Source organism: Ursus arctos, unplaced genomic scaffold (genome assembly GCF_023065955.2).
Source record: "Ursus arctos isolate Adak ecotype North America unplaced genomic scaffold, UrsArc2.0 scaffold_22, whole genome shotgun sequence".
NCBI lineage: Eukaryota > Metazoa > Chordata > Mammalia > Carnivora > Ursidae > Ursus > Ursus arctos.
Window position 1 is genome coordinate 59,522,220 of NW_026622897.1, and position 16,204 is coordinate 59,538,423.

At 52.5% G+C, this 16,204-nt stretch overlaps 3 protein-coding genes across 5 annotated transcripts; 1 reads left to right on the forward strand and 2 right to left on the reverse strand.

Moving 5' to 3' along the window:
- The first annotated feature begins 29 nt into the window (after positions 1-29).
- Positions 30-6,723, forward strand: ILK (integrin linked kinase). 3 transcript variants are annotated; one of them, XM_026486133.4, is made up of 13 exons: positions 30-137; positions 568-702; positions 3,931-4,096; positions 4,250-4,345; positions 4,547-4,643; positions 4,733-4,816; positions 4,918-5,003; positions 5,145-5,254; positions 5,360-5,487; positions 5,569-5,690; positions 5,789-5,888; positions 5,996-6,126; positions 6,314-6,723. In XM_026486133.4, the coding sequence occupies exons 2-13, from the start codon at positions 614-616 to the stop codon at positions 6,461-6,463; spliced, it is 1,359 nt and encodes a 452-aa protein (XP_026341918.1). In that variant the 5' UTR covers positions 30-137; positions 568-613; the 3' UTR covers positions 6,464-6,723. The 3 variants fall into 3 exon arrangements, with proteins under 3 accessions (XP_026341918.1, XP_048073160.1, XP_057172883.1); XM_048217203.2 differs by having other exon boundaries at positions 72-137; positions 522-702; XM_057316900.1 differs by having other exon boundaries at positions 125-271.
- Positions 6,670-8,094, reverse strand: TAF10 (TATA-box binding protein associated factor 10). The gene is made up of 5 exons (XM_026486135.4): positions 7,848-8,094; positions 7,556-7,710; positions 7,256-7,320; positions 7,047-7,161; positions 6,670-6,864 (listed from the first exon to the last, which is right to left on the reverse strand). Exons 1-5 carry the CDS (start codon positions 8,077-8,079, stop codon positions 6,775-6,777), a joined length of 657 nt encoding a protein of 218 aa, XP_026341920.1. The 5' UTR covers positions 8,080-8,094; the 3' UTR covers positions 6,670-6,774.
- Positions 8,095-8,577: 483 nt separating this feature from the next.
- On the reverse strand, positions 8,578-15,565 carry TPP1 (tripeptidyl peptidase 1). The gene is made up of 13 exons (XM_026486130.4): positions 15,433-15,565; positions 15,262-15,333; positions 14,844-14,983; positions 13,566-13,716; positions 13,230-13,357; positions 12,899-13,077; positions 12,522-12,720; positions 12,187-12,375; positions 11,887-11,956; positions 11,329-11,449; positions 11,087-11,245; positions 10,789-10,914; positions 8,578-10,620 (listed from the first exon to the last, which is right to left on the reverse strand). The coding sequence occupies exons 1-13, from the start codon at positions 15,474-15,476 to the stop codon at positions 10,480-10,482; spliced, it is 1,719 nt and encodes a 572-aa protein (XP_026341915.1). The 5' UTR covers positions 15,477-15,565; the 3' UTR covers positions 8,578-10,479.
- Positions 15,566-16,204: the final 639 nt, after the last annotated feature.

Consider the following 16,204-nt stretch of genomic DNA (forward strand, 5'->3'; position numbering starts at 1 on the left):
GGCTAGAAGGACAAGAGAGGCGAGAGGGAGGGAGGAATGGGGGCCCGCGCTGGCCAGAGAGGGCCAGGGGCGGGGCCGGGCGGCGGGCGCGGCCGGACGGGAGTTCCCCGAAGAAGGCTCCTCCAGCCCGAGTCCCGGTGAGTGCGGGAGTACCCGTGCCCTTCCCCAAGGCTCGACCCCTGCCAACCCGTCAGCCTTCACTCGGCTCGAATACCGAGTAGGGAACGAGGGCCACCCCCGGGAAGGACCCCCCTCGATCGCCTCTTCCAGGGTATAGGGCGCCTGAACTCCCCCTCCCCCCAGGTCTGTTCGCGGGTAGGGTCCCCTAGCTTGTTCGCCGACACCCCTTCACGGGACTCTACTTCTTAATCACCCCCTACCTCGCGCGGACCTGTCTTTCCCTCGCGCCCAGGGGACACGGTCAGGGATCATCCCGCCTTCCCGAACTCGTTCCCAGACCTCCACTAGCCGGGGAGGCAGCGGGAGACCCCCACTCCCTTCACAAACACTTATCTCGGTAGGGGACAAAGCTCGGGGTTTACTCCCCTTCCCTGGATCCCTCCACAGTCCGCAGGCTTCCCCAGTCTAGGGGACTCGGCGCCGGGACGCTGCTATGGACGACATTTTCACTCAGTGCCGGGAGGGCAACGCGGTGGCCGTTCGCCTGTGGCTGGACAACACGGAGAACGACCTCAACCAGGGGTGAGCTGAGGTGGCTGGTGGGTGAGAAGAAGGGCAAAGACATGTCCCTCTCCGCGATGTGGGGTGCTCACGTTGGCTGGGAACGGCTGACTTTCCTACCCAGTACGACGAGTGCAAAGCACAGCCTGTGGGGAGCAGAGGGTCTCCACAGAGGAAGCTGTGTTTCTGCTGAATCTTGACTGCTCAACAAGAGTTTCACGGGCACAGGCTGCAGAGAGCTTTCCAGCCTCAGTGAACTGCGAAAGAGCTAGGAGGCAAGACAGAGAACGGAGTGTCTGGAAATTGTCTACAGGTCCATATGGCTGGAGGATAGACGACTTCTATGAGCTTCTGTGGACTGAAGCATTGGGTGCAAGTGGTAAACCACAGGAGATAAGACTGGAGAGGTCGGCTGCAAGCGTCAGTCAGATCGTGCAAGGATATTTATGCTATAATAAGGTCATTATTCTAAGAACAAGGGTTTAAAGCCCTGCTGTGATGAGATTGTCCATTTAAGTGTCATCTTGGATATTTTCTGAAGAGCAGGTGGCCATGTGGAGAAGCAATTGCTTAGTCTGTCCCAGAAGTGGTGATGCCTTAGACTAGAATGGGGGCAGATGAAAAAGAAAGAAGTGATCAGATTCCTGAAATCTTTAGGATAAAGAACTAATGAGACTTGGTGTGGGAAGTGAGGAAGTAAAGATGATGACCAGGGTTCTGGCTCAGACTCTTGGGTAGATGGTGGTTGCTTTTACTGAGTTGGACAAGGCTGAAGGATGATGACTGCCGCTCTGACATGTTAAAGTGACGGTACAGTGGAGTGGAAGTGTTGAGTAGGTTGTTGGTTATACAGATTTGGATTTCAGGAGAGAGATCTGACTTGGAGACACAGATTTGAGAGATGTTAGTGTATAGATGAAACCTGAAGACATGGGTGTGACAGAGGGGATGAGAAGCCTGCAAGACTGAAAAGGTGCACCTGGAGGTTGCAGGAGAAACAGGAAAATATGTCAGTAAAGCTCAGAGAAGTGAATGTTTCAACGAAGGGGGAGTAGTCAACAGTAGTATAGGCTGTTGAAAAGTCAAAGAACTTGAGCACTTTAAAGTAACAATTGAATTTACGATTAATAATGTATTTGATGATGTTTGTGAAGGCTGCCATTGAGGAAGATGGATGAAGAAACCAGGTAACACCGGGTTCCTTCATTTAAAGTACTATGAATACCCCTGTGCTAGAGGCCCGGAATCAGACATAATGCCAGCCCTCAAGGCAGCAGCCTGGTGGCAAACTGAATGGGAGGTGAGGAAATAGAGAGTGGATGTAGACAAGTTCTTCAAGGTTGGCTGAGATAGCAAGAAAAGCAGTAGTGATGTTGATGATTCAGGATGGTGGGCTTTAGGTTTTTTTATTTTAAAATTTTATTTCTTCAGTTTTTAGGTTTGAGAGGTAAGGATCACCTGTCATCTTCATCCAGGCTTCACAGGTTCTCATTAGGCTTTCTGCTATTTCTCCATAATTCCTGGTCACTTTTTCCCATTTTTTTGTATTCTTTTATAATTTACATAATTCTTTAGTAATTCTTCAAAGGGTGCTCAGATAAGGACAGTGAGTACTCTTATTATTTTGTTGGTAGGGTTCTAAAGGCTTAGGTGAAGTTATCCAGTTGCATTTTATAAAACTCTTTCGTGCCAAGAGGTGAAGGGTTGGCATTAGTGAAACTGGAAGGCTTTAGTGCTGGTTTGAGGGGAAAGGCTTTGGAGGCCCAAGCTGGCTATATGCTGGATATGAGGTGGGGTGAACTCCCTGCAGGGCTCTTCCGGCTTATAGTCTGCGGCCCTGAGATGACAGGCAGTCTGACAGTGAGCGGAACCTTCTGCTCATACTTTTGCCCTCAGGCTCTGGCCTGCTGTGCCACAGACTGCAGGAGGCTGATAAACCAGGTCACAAATTAAAGAGCTGGGAGGCAAAACTCACTGATAAGTAGGGGATGGTAGTTGCTTCAGAGGGGGGTGGGTCGGGGTAATCCACCTCCAGGAAAGTTTTTGGCTATCTCTAAGTGAGCAGATGTGGGCAGCTGTGGAGGGAAGTCGTTGAAGGCCACACACACCCCCGTCCCCTGGGTGAGGGGGTCATCTGGATGGCCTGCAGTGGCCAGACCCCTGATCTGTTTCAGGCCATGCCTAGAGCCCCCACAAGGGAAGTGACCGCAGCACTAAGGCATCCGGAGGCTGCAGTCTCAGACCACAGACCGCCCCCTGCCCCGCCCCTTGGAGCTTCACACACTGGAGACTGGAGGGAATTTCCTTTTATGGCCCCGGGCTGTCAGGCAGGCCCAGCTCCCACCAAGTGTTTTTTCTTTCTTTTTTTGTACAGTTCTTTGACTTTAGAAAATACATGTCCTTGGGGGTAAAAAGTCAGTTTTTTGTACAGTTCTTTGACTTTAGAAAATACATGTCCTTGGGGGTAAAAAGTCAGATCGTTTTCTTTCTAAAGAAGCCATTCTGATTTTCCTCTGTTTTCTGGGACCAGGCCTGCTTGAGTAGAGGAATCCTGTTTTACCAAACCAAATCCTGGTTTGATATCTGCCTGATTAGTAATGACTTATCAAAAGCATCTCTTTTTCATGATAAACCCTTCCAAAACGTTATTTTAATTCCAGTCCATTTTTAGATCTTCGGTTTCAGTACCAGAGCCTATTGGTAAGCTTCCTTCTTCTCCCATGATTTGTGCCTTTCCTTCTCCAAGACACCCCTCCCTTGTATTAACATGCACTGAACACCTGCTGTCAATCCATTCTCTCAAGAAGCTCAGTCTAGCAGACAAGACAGCTCGTTAAGATTTTTACAATCCGGTGCCACAAGTAGTATACTTAGGGGGATGTGAAATGCAGTGGAAACAGAAAGGACAAACAGATGTTGCAAAAGGAATGCAGAGAAAACCAGATGAAAAATGCTACCATTTAATGAGATAGGGCATGCCAAGGAAGAAAGGCTAGTGGGAGATGGTGATAGAGATGGTGAATCATATGGATTTGTTGAGATTTCAGGTGGTGGTTGCTTAGGTTTGAAGCTCAGGGGAAGGTCTTAATTGGATGGCTTTGGGAATTGCTGGCATGAATGAGAATCAGAGTCCTGGACAGGTAAGGTTTCCCAGGGAGATTATTCAGAGTAACTACCAGTTTTTCCCATATCAAAGCCTTTGCCCCCATCCCACCTCCAGATCAATGACCAATTGTCCCTTCCTCAAAGGGATGATCATGGCTTCTCCCCCTTGCACTGGGCTTGCCGAGAGGGCCGTTCTGCTGTGGTTGAGATGTTGATCATGCGGGGGGCACGAATCAATGTGATGAACCGTGGGGATGACACCCCCCTGCACCTGGCAGCCAGTCATGGACACCGTGATATTGTGCAGAAGGTATGTGTGAATGCTCCATCTCACCCACATTACATACATGTCTGGAAGTTAGTCACAAGCATTATGACATGTGTACTCTTCTTCCTTGGACACCTCAACTCCCATCTCTCATTTGACTGTCTTCTGCCTCTTCTACTTGGCCATGGGGACCAGCTGCTGCAGTACAAAGCTGACATCAATGCAGTGAATGAGCATGGAAATGTGCCCCTGCACTATGCCTGTTTTTGGGGCCAAGATCAGGTTGCAGAGGTGAGTACTAAGGCCCTGAGCCCTGGGATGGGTGGGAAGCAAAGTCTGAGCCTGCATGGGAGATTCTAGAACCTTCAATCCATCCTGTAAGTACTGCTGAATATATGACGCTCAGAGCTGGTACTACGTCTGTACTGATGGATGGTTGTGACTGCCAGGAAGGCAGCAGAGCCCCTCATCACAACCACCTTTTCATTCCAGGACCTGGTAGCTAATGGGGCCCTTGTCAGCATTTGTAACAAGTATGGAGAGATGCCTGTGGACAAAGCCAAGGCACCCCTGAGAGAGCTCCTCCGAGGTCTGTCCCCCAACTCATTTGTATCCTGTCTTCTCCCTATCTCCTTGCTCCATACTACAACTGGAGCCAAAGCTATTTTTCTTCCACAGAGCGGGCAGAGAAGATGGGCCAGAACCTTAACCGTATTCCATACAAGGACACATTCTGGAAGGGAACCACCCGCACTCGGCCCCGTGAGTCAGTTGTAAGGGGAGGGGTGGTCAAGGGAATAACCTGGGGCTGCTGGAGCTGGGTTAGGGTGAAGCTTGGGTACCTGACCTGCCCACACTCTCAGGAAATGGGACTCTGAACAAACACTCCGGCATTGACTTCAAACAGCTCAACTTTCTGGCGAAGCTCAACGAAAATCACTCTGGAGAGGTGACCCTGCCTTTCTTACCCCTTCCTCCCCAATCCCCTACAAATTACCTGCTCTGCACCTATTTTAAATTTTTCTTCCAGTTAGTGGACAAGAAAACAGTGGCCTTAGTTACAGCTTCCTAACCCTTACCTGTCTCTCAGCTATGGAAGGGCCGTTGGCAGGGCAATGACATCGTTGTGAAGGTGCTAAAGGTTCGAGACTGGAGTACAAGGAAGAGCAGGGACTTCAACGAGGAGTGTCCCCGTCTCAGGTGGGGCAAGGCCTAAATGGGAAGCTGCTGGTTCCAAGAAACCCTGACTAGCACCCATGAGATCTTTTATGCGCATCTCAGCTAGGGATACTCTCCGTCTTCCAGGATTTTCTCGCATCCAAATGTGCTCCCAGTGCTAGGTGCCTGTCAGTCTCCACCTGCTCCTCACCCCACCCTCATCACACACTGGATGCCATATGGATCCCTGTACAATGTATTACACGAAGGCACCAGTGAGTAGGGGATACCAAATTTCATGGGATGGGGGCAGGGTGTGTGAGCCTCCCCAAACTGTTTGACTCTTGCCTCCTTAGATTTCGTTGTGGACCAGAGCCAGGCTGTGAAGTTTGCGTTGGACATGGCAAGGGGCATGGCCTTCCTACACACATTAGAGCCCCTCATTCCACGACATGCACTCAATAGCCGCAGTGTAATGGTGAGGTCACGCTTCATTCCTGGCCCAGGCCCCCAGAGCCCTTTTCCTGTCTAGAATAGGACTTACCTCCTTCCACATATCTATCTTCTCTTCCTCAGATTGATGAGGACATGACTGCTCGAATCAGCATGGCCGACGTCAAGTTCTCCTTCCAATGCCCTGGGCGCATGTATGCACCTGCCTGGGTGGCCCCTGAAGGTGAGTGAGGGCATCATGTTGGGAGGTAGAGAAGGGGCAGCTCAGTAGTAATGGAAGGGGGCAGAAACAGGACAGGCAGCTGGAACAGTTAATTCCTGTTCCTCCAGCTCTGCAGAAGAAGCCTGAAGATACAAACAGACGCTCAGCAGACATGTGGAGTTTTGCAGTGCTTCTGTGGGAACTGGTGACACGGGAGGTACCCTTTGCTGACCTCTCCAACATGGAGATAGGAATGAAGGTGAGAGCACAACTGTATGCACTTGTGTTGGGGGAATGGTGGTGGTGGTGGTGACAATAACTATAGCAGGGCTGGGCTCTTCCCATATTTGTTCAAATATACAGTAATCCTGTCCTGAGGACTAGAGGCCTCTTCCCACAGGATATTCAAGTTCTGAGACCCATTTTGTTTTTTCCTGTATTTGCAGGTGGCACTGGAAGGCCTTCGGCCTACCATCCCACCAGGCATTTCCCCCCATGTGTGTAAGCTCATGAAGATCTGCATGAATGAAGACCCTGCTAAGCGGCCCAAGTTTGACATGATTGTGCCTATCCTAGAGAAGATGCAGGACAAGTAGAGCTGGAAGGCCCTTGCCTAAACTCCAGAGGTGTCAGGACACGGTTAAGGGAGTATGTCTCCCCAAAGCAGCAGGCCTCTGGTTGCCTCCCCTGCCTCCATTCATGGTACTACCCCAGCCATGGGGCCCATCCCCTGCCCCCATCCCTACCACTGCAGCCCCCAAAGGGGCTAGGCTCAGAGCTTTGTCACTTGCCACACGGTATCTCCCAGCATGGGAGGGACCAGCCCTGCCTGTCACAATAAAGTTTATTATGAAAACAGGCTGGTGTGGGGACAAGGGGACAGACAAGTACATTTAGGTTGGGTGGCTCAGGTGAAGTAGTGCGGCTTCTTCACATTGATGCCATACTCGCTGAGGGCAGGGGTCAAGTCCTCCATGGTTAGAGTGTACTTGCGGTCCTGAGGGAAGAGGGAAGAGCACCAGCTGAGCACAGGAATCCCAGATTTCAATCCCAGGTGGGTGACCCTGAGTAGGTCTTTCACCTCCCCTAGGGCTTAGTTTTCCCAAAGGGGTTTCAGGACAAATTAAGCCTCCGATGCTGTGGGAGGTAATTACGGATTCAATGAGGCTCCCCTCACACCTTGCTCTTGCTTCGGGAGCTGCCAGAAGCTGTGCCCTTCATTTTGCAGTGCTGTAGGGCATCGTTGGCAATATCTGAGATGAATTTCTGGGCAGCTAGGGAGATGAGCCGAATTCTAGAGAGAAAAAACTGGTGTGAGAAAGGAAATGGGGCAATAAACTCCACACAAGCACTCAAGGCTCTAACCTACCCACCCAGGCTGTACTCACATGCGTGGGTCCGAGGCCTCAAAGCCAGCACGGTTCAGGTAGTAACCGGTCACTGCGTCTGGGATCTGAGAGATCAATGAGACGACTGTCAGTATTTGCCCTGGGCACTGCGGGGCTGAGAGGGTGGAGGAAATGGAGGACAGGCCTGGCTTTCAGGAAGCTCACAGTTTGGGTGGGCAGAGGGGATAAATCAGAGAGCTAGTAGGGGAGGAAGTACAAAAGGAAGCTGGAAATCCAGGCGGTGTAGCAGAAAGTTGGCCTGACAGCGCGCCAATAGCCTTGTTCAGGCAGGAAGCCCACCGTAGGCGTGTAATCCTCCAGCTGCATCAGGAAATCCACCAGAGGCGTGCTGGACACCACCGGCTTCACGTCCCCGTTGGCCGCGCTCGGCAGTACATAAACCCCGTTAGACATGGCCCCCTCCGGGGGCGCCGCGCCGCCCGCCGACACCGGAGCTGGAGGAGAACCAGCAAACAGACATGGAGGTGGGAGATGCGGGGCCCGGCTAGGTCGGCCTCAAACCCTCTGCCCTCACCCGCCACTGGACCCAGCCCTCGGCGCTGCCCTCACCCTCACCCGGCCCGGCCCTCACCCGCCCCGCGCCGCTCCGCCGGCTCCCCGGCCCGCGCCGCCACGGGTCCCGTGCCCCCTGCCGCAGCTCCAGCCCCAGGTCCCCCTGCTGTCCCCGCGGGGCTGGCCTTATTCTCCGCAGCGGTGCCCGCGGGCAACGCTGCGGGGGCCGAGACCGCGGGCGCCGGGCCCGGGGCCGAGGCGGCGGAGCCCGGCGCCGCCTCGGGGTCCGCGCCGGAGCCGCTGCAGCTCATCGGGCCGGTGGGAGAGGCGGCGAACAGAGCCGCTTCCGCTTCCGCTCACGTTACGCACACACCAGGGCTGACGTCACACGCCCCTCGCTTCGCCCCTCCCACGCCATGTTTGCTGTCTCTCTCGCGTCTCCCGCCTCCTGGTTGTTTACCAGCCAGTGAGGTGCCGCCAAAAAGGCCACCTCCCACCCGGCCGTAATCCTAGGCCCTTGCGCTGGGATGGGAACGGTCAGTGTCTAGGACACTCTTCCGTGGGTCTGGAACCCCTCTTGCAACCTGGCGCTTAAAGACCTTGTTTTGTGACACCCCTCGACCACAGGTTGCCTGCCAGTCTGCATTCCTTCTAGTTCCCTTATTCAGCCTTTTAAGGGTTGGAAAGCCCCACTCCCCTCCAGCTGCCCAAAGACGTGAGGACAGCAGGACAGCGAACAGTACTGCTGTAGATAGGAAGGGAGGTATTTCAGCTTGAGTAAACAACGAATGCAAAATCACGAGTGAGGGTGAGGTTTTCAACTCAACAAACATTTATTTAATTCCTATTTGCCAATCCTGAGCTAGGGCCTGGGAGTACAAAGTTAAGATAGACAAGATTCTAGTCCTCTAGGCACGAACAGTCTTGGAAAGGGAGGCAAAGAGGTAAACTGGCATTTTCAATACTATGTTGGAGTTACAATACTAGAGGTAGACACAGAGTATGCAGTGCAAAGGAGGAAGGGAACTAACACCTGCTGCCTACTGCTTTGTGTCAGGCACTCTATCAAACTTATTCCATTTAATTATTCCCTGATTATTGTTAGAGGCAGGTATTGATAACCCCACTTAACAGAGGAGGGGAAAGATTCAAGGAGATGTACTTGTCCAAAGCTCTCTCCTAGTCTACATCAGAACCAAGAATCAAACAGGTTTGGTTTGAAAAAAATCTAGGCTTTTTCTGCTACACCAAATCAACTAGCTTCAGAGAGCTAAAGGTTCACAGGAGAAGACTTCTGAGTGGGGTCTTCGAAGAATCCCGGAAACCAACCAGGCAAAGGGAGTCAGGGGTCATATTAAGCGCACAGAATATCTTGAGCAAAAGTGAAAGTGGGGAAGTGGAGGAAAGGGGAGGGAGAACAAGACAGGATAAACAATTTGTTACTCAGGAACAAATAGCAAGGAAAGGATCAGGTGTGTGAGTCACAGCAAAAAGCCAGAACTTTATCAGTAATCTTTGAAGGGTCTTAAGTAAATGACCTGATGAGATTTGCATTTTACTCTAGAAAAATGGTTTTGTGGACAGGCAGGAAGTAAGGACATGTTTTGCAAGGGCCTCCTACAATTCAGAGGAGAGAAAATATGGTTCTAAGCTAATGTACTAGCAGTAGAGATGGAGAGAAGTAAATGAGTTCTAGTCATAAATAGGAAATGGAATTGGCAGGACTTGTGGATTGATAAAGATATATTTAAGAGGTGAAATCAGTAGGACTTATTGACAGTGGTAATGGGAGGGAGAGGTGAAGGAAAAGGGAGTCTAGGATAACACTTAGGTTTCTGGCTTGCTTGGAAGAAGCATAGTCTCATTTACCAAGAGGGAACACAAGAGAATGGTCTGGAATTGGGAAGGAGGGGGATGAAGGATTGAGTATCATACACCTTGAATTTGAGGTATCAATCATTGTCTGATAGAAAGTCTGATTTAGTGAGATGGTGACAGCTGTGGCTATAGGTGACTGACTTGTCCTAGGGAACACTGGGTAGATTGAGAAAAGCAAAAGAGTAAAGATGAAGCAATGAAGTATACCAACATTCAATGAGGAAGAAGAGAAAGAGAAGGAGGAAGAGGAAATGAAAGAGGAAGTGGGAATGGTTAGGAGAGAAGTTAAGCCCTGAAAGCTAAAGAAGGAAAGGCAGTGGACAGCAATGAGAGAGACCCCATAAAGCAAAGATTGGGAAGTGTGCACTGGATGAAGCAGCAGGACGGCCACTGTCATCATTGTCAGGGGAAGAAAGAGTGAAAAAATGAGAGCAGAGGTCTCACTGCAATGAACTGAGGAGAGAACCATGAAGTGAAATAGTGTACACAGAGAGCACAGACAACTCTTTGAAAAAGCCTGGTTGAAAAGAGAAAGAAGAAATGGGGTGGTGTTGGGTGAAATGGGGGGGGGGGGTTTGGGGCGGAGGCTCCCAAACAATACTAGTTACAGCATCTGTAGAGGAACATAAGGCAGGAGTAAGGAGACCTGAGCATGATGGAGCAGGGTAGGGCTGGGAGTCAAGTCAAGCTCACAGCATTTCAGGGTTAGGGAGATAAGCTGTCTGCAGCAGTCTATGGTTGTGGGTTCCGCAGGGCTTCCAATAGTGCAGAATAAGGGACCAAGCCACCGGCTATGGGGCAGGGGACAGGTTCACTCTCCTGGCAGGAAAGGGTCAAGGGTTGATGAGTGTCTTCAGCAGAGCTGGGAAGTTGGGTGTTCCCCAGCCTGTCACAGGATCCCAGCCAGGGCCAGAGCAGAAACCCTGACCCTGCACCTCTTCATTCAGACAAGACTCATGGCAGCCATGGGTTACCTAGGGAGAAGGTGGGCATCAGATCTGGGCCTGTCCGTACCAGTACTAACAGACTAAGCCCTCTTACCTTGTATTTACATTTCAGGACCCCATCAGAACTGCCCTCAAGTTCATCTTTGCACTCCCCATATTCATGAAAATGTCCACACCCTTCCCTTCCATACTCACATCAAAGAGTCCTGCTCCACGCTGCTGGTAGAGCCTTGGGTTGAGAAAGCCAAGAGGGGGGCGGCCGCTGAGGATTCTATGTTCATTTATCAGGGATAGGACCCCACCAAATACTGGAGTAGAGGCCTGCAAGAGTGAGGGTGTAAGTAGAGGTCAGGGGTTCACAGTGATTGGATTTGGGGGAGGGATGTTTGAAAGGATCAGAGGTCTCTGAGGAGTCAGGGGTTCTGAGTACAAGGTCTTAGTAGAGGGTGAGGACAGTTCCTGGGTAGGGGTTTGGAGCCAGGCTGATTCTTACCGAGGTGCCAGACACCCATGGAATGGGCACGCTGTTGCTGACCACCCAGTAGCCATCAGAGAGTGCAGCCACATCTGGATAGGCACGGCCACTGGCATTGAAATAACTGGATGGTGGTAAGTGGGGACTAGAGCTCAGGAACTGAGCTACAGCTTCCTCCTGAAAGATGTTGTTGAGTGAGTATTGTCTGCTGAACTGAGGATGCCTCCCACCCATCCATCCACACAAACATATACACATACCTGGTATGAAGGCCGTGGGAACACATTGCTGAAGCCACCACCACTGATATAGTCAACGATCTCATTTGTGACTCGGAATGGATTCTGGAAGGATGTGCCTCCCACCGTGGTGACATAGGGGCTGAGAACAGAAAACAGCACTCAGATTGTACGGGTCCCAAGGGGACCTCCAAAATGTGTGGGAGATGGGTAAGTGTGGGCTGGCTCTTGCTAGAGGGGCTGGACTCTGTGGGGAAGCAGGTACATGGGGAAGACTAAGAGATTTTGAGCCCTCAAGGCATGGCCTGAGGTGACAGTGCACACTTTTGTCTACAGAACATTCACCAAATCTTCTACTAAAATGTCTGGGAACTGAGAGGAGGAATATTGGGAACTGCATTCCACTCAGAAGCCATGGGGCCTCGACCTATAGGAAGAAGGGAATGCAGCAACCAGAGCTGGTTAAACTGAGGTCTCAGCTACAGGAGCGCCTGGTGGGGTTAAGGCAAAGGTTCCAGATCATGGAGCTGTAGATGGAAGATTGGTGGTCACAGGTCAGTGGTGGGCTGGGGTGCCTACCTGGATGCCGGGAAGCTGGGACGGAACTGGTGTCTTCCAGAGACAGACCAACACCCAGCCCCACTGTCACCTGGGAGAAAGACCAAGTTTAGCACTCAGATTCATTGGTCAGAACTTGATATGTGGGTTCAGATGTCAGAAAAGAAAGTCAAGAGTCAGTCATTACTACAAGAGGTCAGAGTTCAGAGGTCACATCAGTGGTCCCTATTGAGTTCAGACTGTAAGTCAGAGATCACAGGAGTCCCCGTGGGGTAATAACTCCTGGGCTGGGTTGGGTCTAAGTTTAGAGTAGGAGGTCACCTGAGGCAAAGAGCAAGGTAAGACCCCGAGCGGCCGCCTTCATGAGCTCAGTGTTGACCCGCTGGATGTAGGCACTGCTGAGGGAGTCCTCGTCGTCTCCATAGCTCACGGTGTGCACATGAGGCAGGGCTGACTCGTTACTGAGCAGCAGGAGCCACTGCAGGAAGGGCTCCTGGGACTCATGCCGGCCTGGATTTGGGGGAAGGGAAGGAGCATAAGGGCGGTCCTTTGGGAGCTTGTCAGGGTCTCCCTCTAGCTCATGGGATTCCCTTGAAGGAGCAGTGATCACCACTCCCCACCACCCCCTCTCCACCCACCAGTCCCCTTGGCAGTACCAGGACTACTGTAGACCCAGGTGGAGATGTTGGCGCCGGCACTCATCAGGTACTCCACGTCCAGACTGGCCTCGATCCCAGCCCGGCCCCGGCCCTGCTGTCCGACCACACGCGCTACTGATGCCTGGTGTGCAAAGTTCCCACCAAAGAGGCGCATGAACTCAGCCAGGTCCGAGTCATGGAAATACTGCTCCAGGAACTACAGAAGGAATCAGATCAGGTATCATGGGTCAGAGAATGCAGCCCCAAGGTCAGGGCAGGGAACACTATTCCAGATAGGGGGTGAGGACCAAGGGGAGGAGGCAGAGAGGAAGCCCCAGCCTGGGGAGGCCCCTTGGGTAGGGTGTCAGGATGCTGGAGCTCTCTGCCCGGCTCACCTGGGCACAGGCTTGGCTGTTGTTGGTTGTGCCAGAGCCCACGTCTTGTGCTGTCAAGTTGTATCGCTGACGGATCACGGATGGGGTCACCCCCAGGTGCAGGCCAACAGTCCCTGACACCTCTGGCTCAGGACGTTGCCTCAGGGATGATGTGGGGGGGAAGCGGTGCAGCCCGCCCACTGTGGGAGAGGGGTCAGACTTGAGGAGGAGATCTTTTGGACTCCAACCCCCACTTTACCACTGACCCCACCCCAAGCCCCCCATGGCACCTAAACTTTTCCAGCCCCTGGTTCTGCCTGCTTCAAACCCCACCAACCCCACTGGGTGTTACCAAAGTCCACATGAGGGGCCAAGGCCTTTGGGAGCTGGTATGGACGTGGGGACCTTATAACATGGATCTCTGCAGGTCCCCCCACATAGCGATGAAACTCAGCCCCAGGGAGCAGCAGTTCTGCCTGTCTGGAGGTCAGAGATCAGAGAACAGAGGTCAGAAAGCAGCACAGACCACAGCAGAGGAGGCTATCTAAGCATCACTGCTCATCCTTGTCTCCCTGCGCGTTAGCTCTCACCCACAAGCCCCCACCAGCTCTCAGCTCTCTCCCATTGGGGTGACTTGTCTCCCTGATGGGATGATTGGTACCCTCCACGGGCAATCCTTCCCTCTCACCGGACACTCAGCCAGCAAGTCAGAAAGTCCTGTGTGGTCACTGAGTGGCAGTTCCGGGCTCCAGCTGCCAAGAGCCATTTTTGGACTGTGCGGAAGGTCAGTGGTGATGGCCGGACCAGCTCAGCCACATCCTCTAGGGTCAGGTATTTTCCTGCAGGGATTCAGTAGAGGAGCTTGCCTTCATTCATTGCTTTTCCAAGTTGCCCATTCTGGACCTCAACCAGGAGACACTGGGACTTCGCAGGGACTCTGGAACAGGGTCCTGAGGGATAGGTGGGAAGTTTCTAGCAAAAAGGCAGGCTGTGCTGGTGCAAGCTCTATTTCGAGGCCAGGGGAAGAAAAGGCTGGGGAGACTTGGAATGCCATGGCCAGAAATATGGATTTACTCTAAAAGCCAGAAAGTGCTGCATCGGAGCATGTATTGCCATAATCACAAAAAACAAATGAGGTTAAAATTGAAAATTTTCCATATTATTTCCAGGAAAAGTTTTCAAAACTTTAGAACCAATTATAAGGTGACATCTAATTCAGTTCCAATCTTCGTACTTGTTGATTTTAAGCTTAACGTGATGGTGAGTCACTATTTTCCTGCACACTGCCATGTACACAGCTCCAGGGTGAATCTGAGACTGCCCCCTCACACGCGTACCACTGCCCCCCAACCACAAAGGGCTTCGTGCAGGGCAGGGACACTATCCAGCATGAGCACTGGAGCAGAGTGCTGTTTTGGAGCAGAGTAGGGGGCAGGGCGGGGACTGGGCAGCAGTATGGGTGCAAGAATAAACAAATGAGTGGGCGGAAACAAGCAATGATAAAAAGTGGATGACTCCAAAGGCTCTTTGAGAGCCAGAACTGGAAATGACAGCTCTAGAGTCCAACTGACAGAGGAAACGGGCGTGGGTTTGAGGGTGGGAAAGGAATTTGAGTTGATGAGCACCTATCTGGACTGGATACTACTTCCCACGTGTTTGGTAAGTAGTGGAGTCAGAATTTGAATCCAAATTTGATCACACAGCCTGTGCTCTTCACGTTCAGGTTTCTAGCAAGTTTTGGGGGAAAGAATCTGAGTGAGTTTCGGACAGTTTCTTTCCAGTTCACTTTTTTAAATTCAGAAACTCTTCAACAAGAGCCACTGCCATTCAACTGCCCTATATCACCACCTCCCTAGGCACCACGAGCATGATCCTGACGTTATGTGTGCCATCCCACACTCGGCCCAGCCCTGGGTCCCTTCACTGCATCCCACTTTCCCGCCCCAGTCCCTATCCCAACAGGCACCATAACGAGGAGAGCCAGGATCCGACACAGCGCGCACCAGCTCTGACAATCTTTCCACGTTCTGCTGTCTCAGGGCAAAGGTGAGGCTCAGCTCTTCCTCAGAGTCTACACGGCCCAGGGACACCCAGCCTGGGGGCAATCTGCAGGGTCAGAGGTCAGGAACATGGCCTTTGTTAGTGTGGGGATGGGAAATATTAGTCATGGAAGGTTCAGGATTAGGGGCTGAGACCTGGGGGAGGATCCCAGAGGCAGATATGGCTCATAGGAGGTGAATGATTGGGGACTGAGCCTGGGAACCTGGGGATAAGACTGTGGAGTGGGTACCAGGAGCTGGTAAGGGGGCGAGGGAGGCTGGGCCAAGCCAGTGGGCACAGGACAGGGCATAGGGAAGGGGGCGGTCTGTGCTAAGTCAACTCACGTCCGCTGCTGGTCAGGCTCTGGGCTGTAACTGCATTTGCCAGGGACGAAGAGGGCAAGGAGCCCCAGGAGGCTGCAGAGGCGGCAGGCGGGTTTCAGCAGGAGCCGGGCCGCCACTGTAGTCCCACCCTCCAACATGATCCCCTCCTCCCGGGGCCCCCTAATGTCTCACCAGGTTTGGAGTCTCATTCTGCCTTTCTGGAGATCTGCTGTCATGTGACAGATCACATGAGCCTTATATTCCACCACCTCCACCACACCACCACTACCACCACGCGGCTGCTCGGAAACTCGGCCGTGCTGGCTCCTCCTTCAAATGGGTGGTCCTAAATGCTGGAGATGGGTGGGGCTGCCACCCGATCCTTCCTCCGGGGCCCCGCCAGCACTGGGTTCGTCCAGGGCTCCCCTCTGCTGCGAGTCCAGCTGGCACTCACCAAGCACTGTAGGGCACCACTTCAGCAAGGGGCTCTGGGGCACACAGACCCACAGACCGGGGTTCCTCCTTAGCTGTATGGTATCAGGAAAGCCACCCAACCTCTCAGAGCCTAGGTTTCATTTAGAATACCGAAGCTGCTCTATTTAAAAGGCTCTGCCTCATAGGATTGCAGTGAACGTTTACAGAGATAAAGCAGGCACACTGCTCAGCAGAGAGCCTGGTGTGGCAAAGGCTCAAGAGACGTGAGCTCTTATTACATGCGGGTCCTCAGGCCCAAGAGCTTTCCTCACCCAGCCAACCCCTCTCTAGGTCACTGCCACAAGGAAGCCGCTGCTGTCTGCCTTCCAGCCCTTGTGAGTGGGAAAGGCCAACTGCAGAGATGTGACAGTCAGCCTCAGGCTAGGCTTGGGCTCCCAGTGCCGTCCCCACCCTAGATGCCCGTGTCCACCACCCCTCTGTGCCCCCTGAGGTGTCCACAATGTATCAGGTGCCTCCCACCTGATCACCT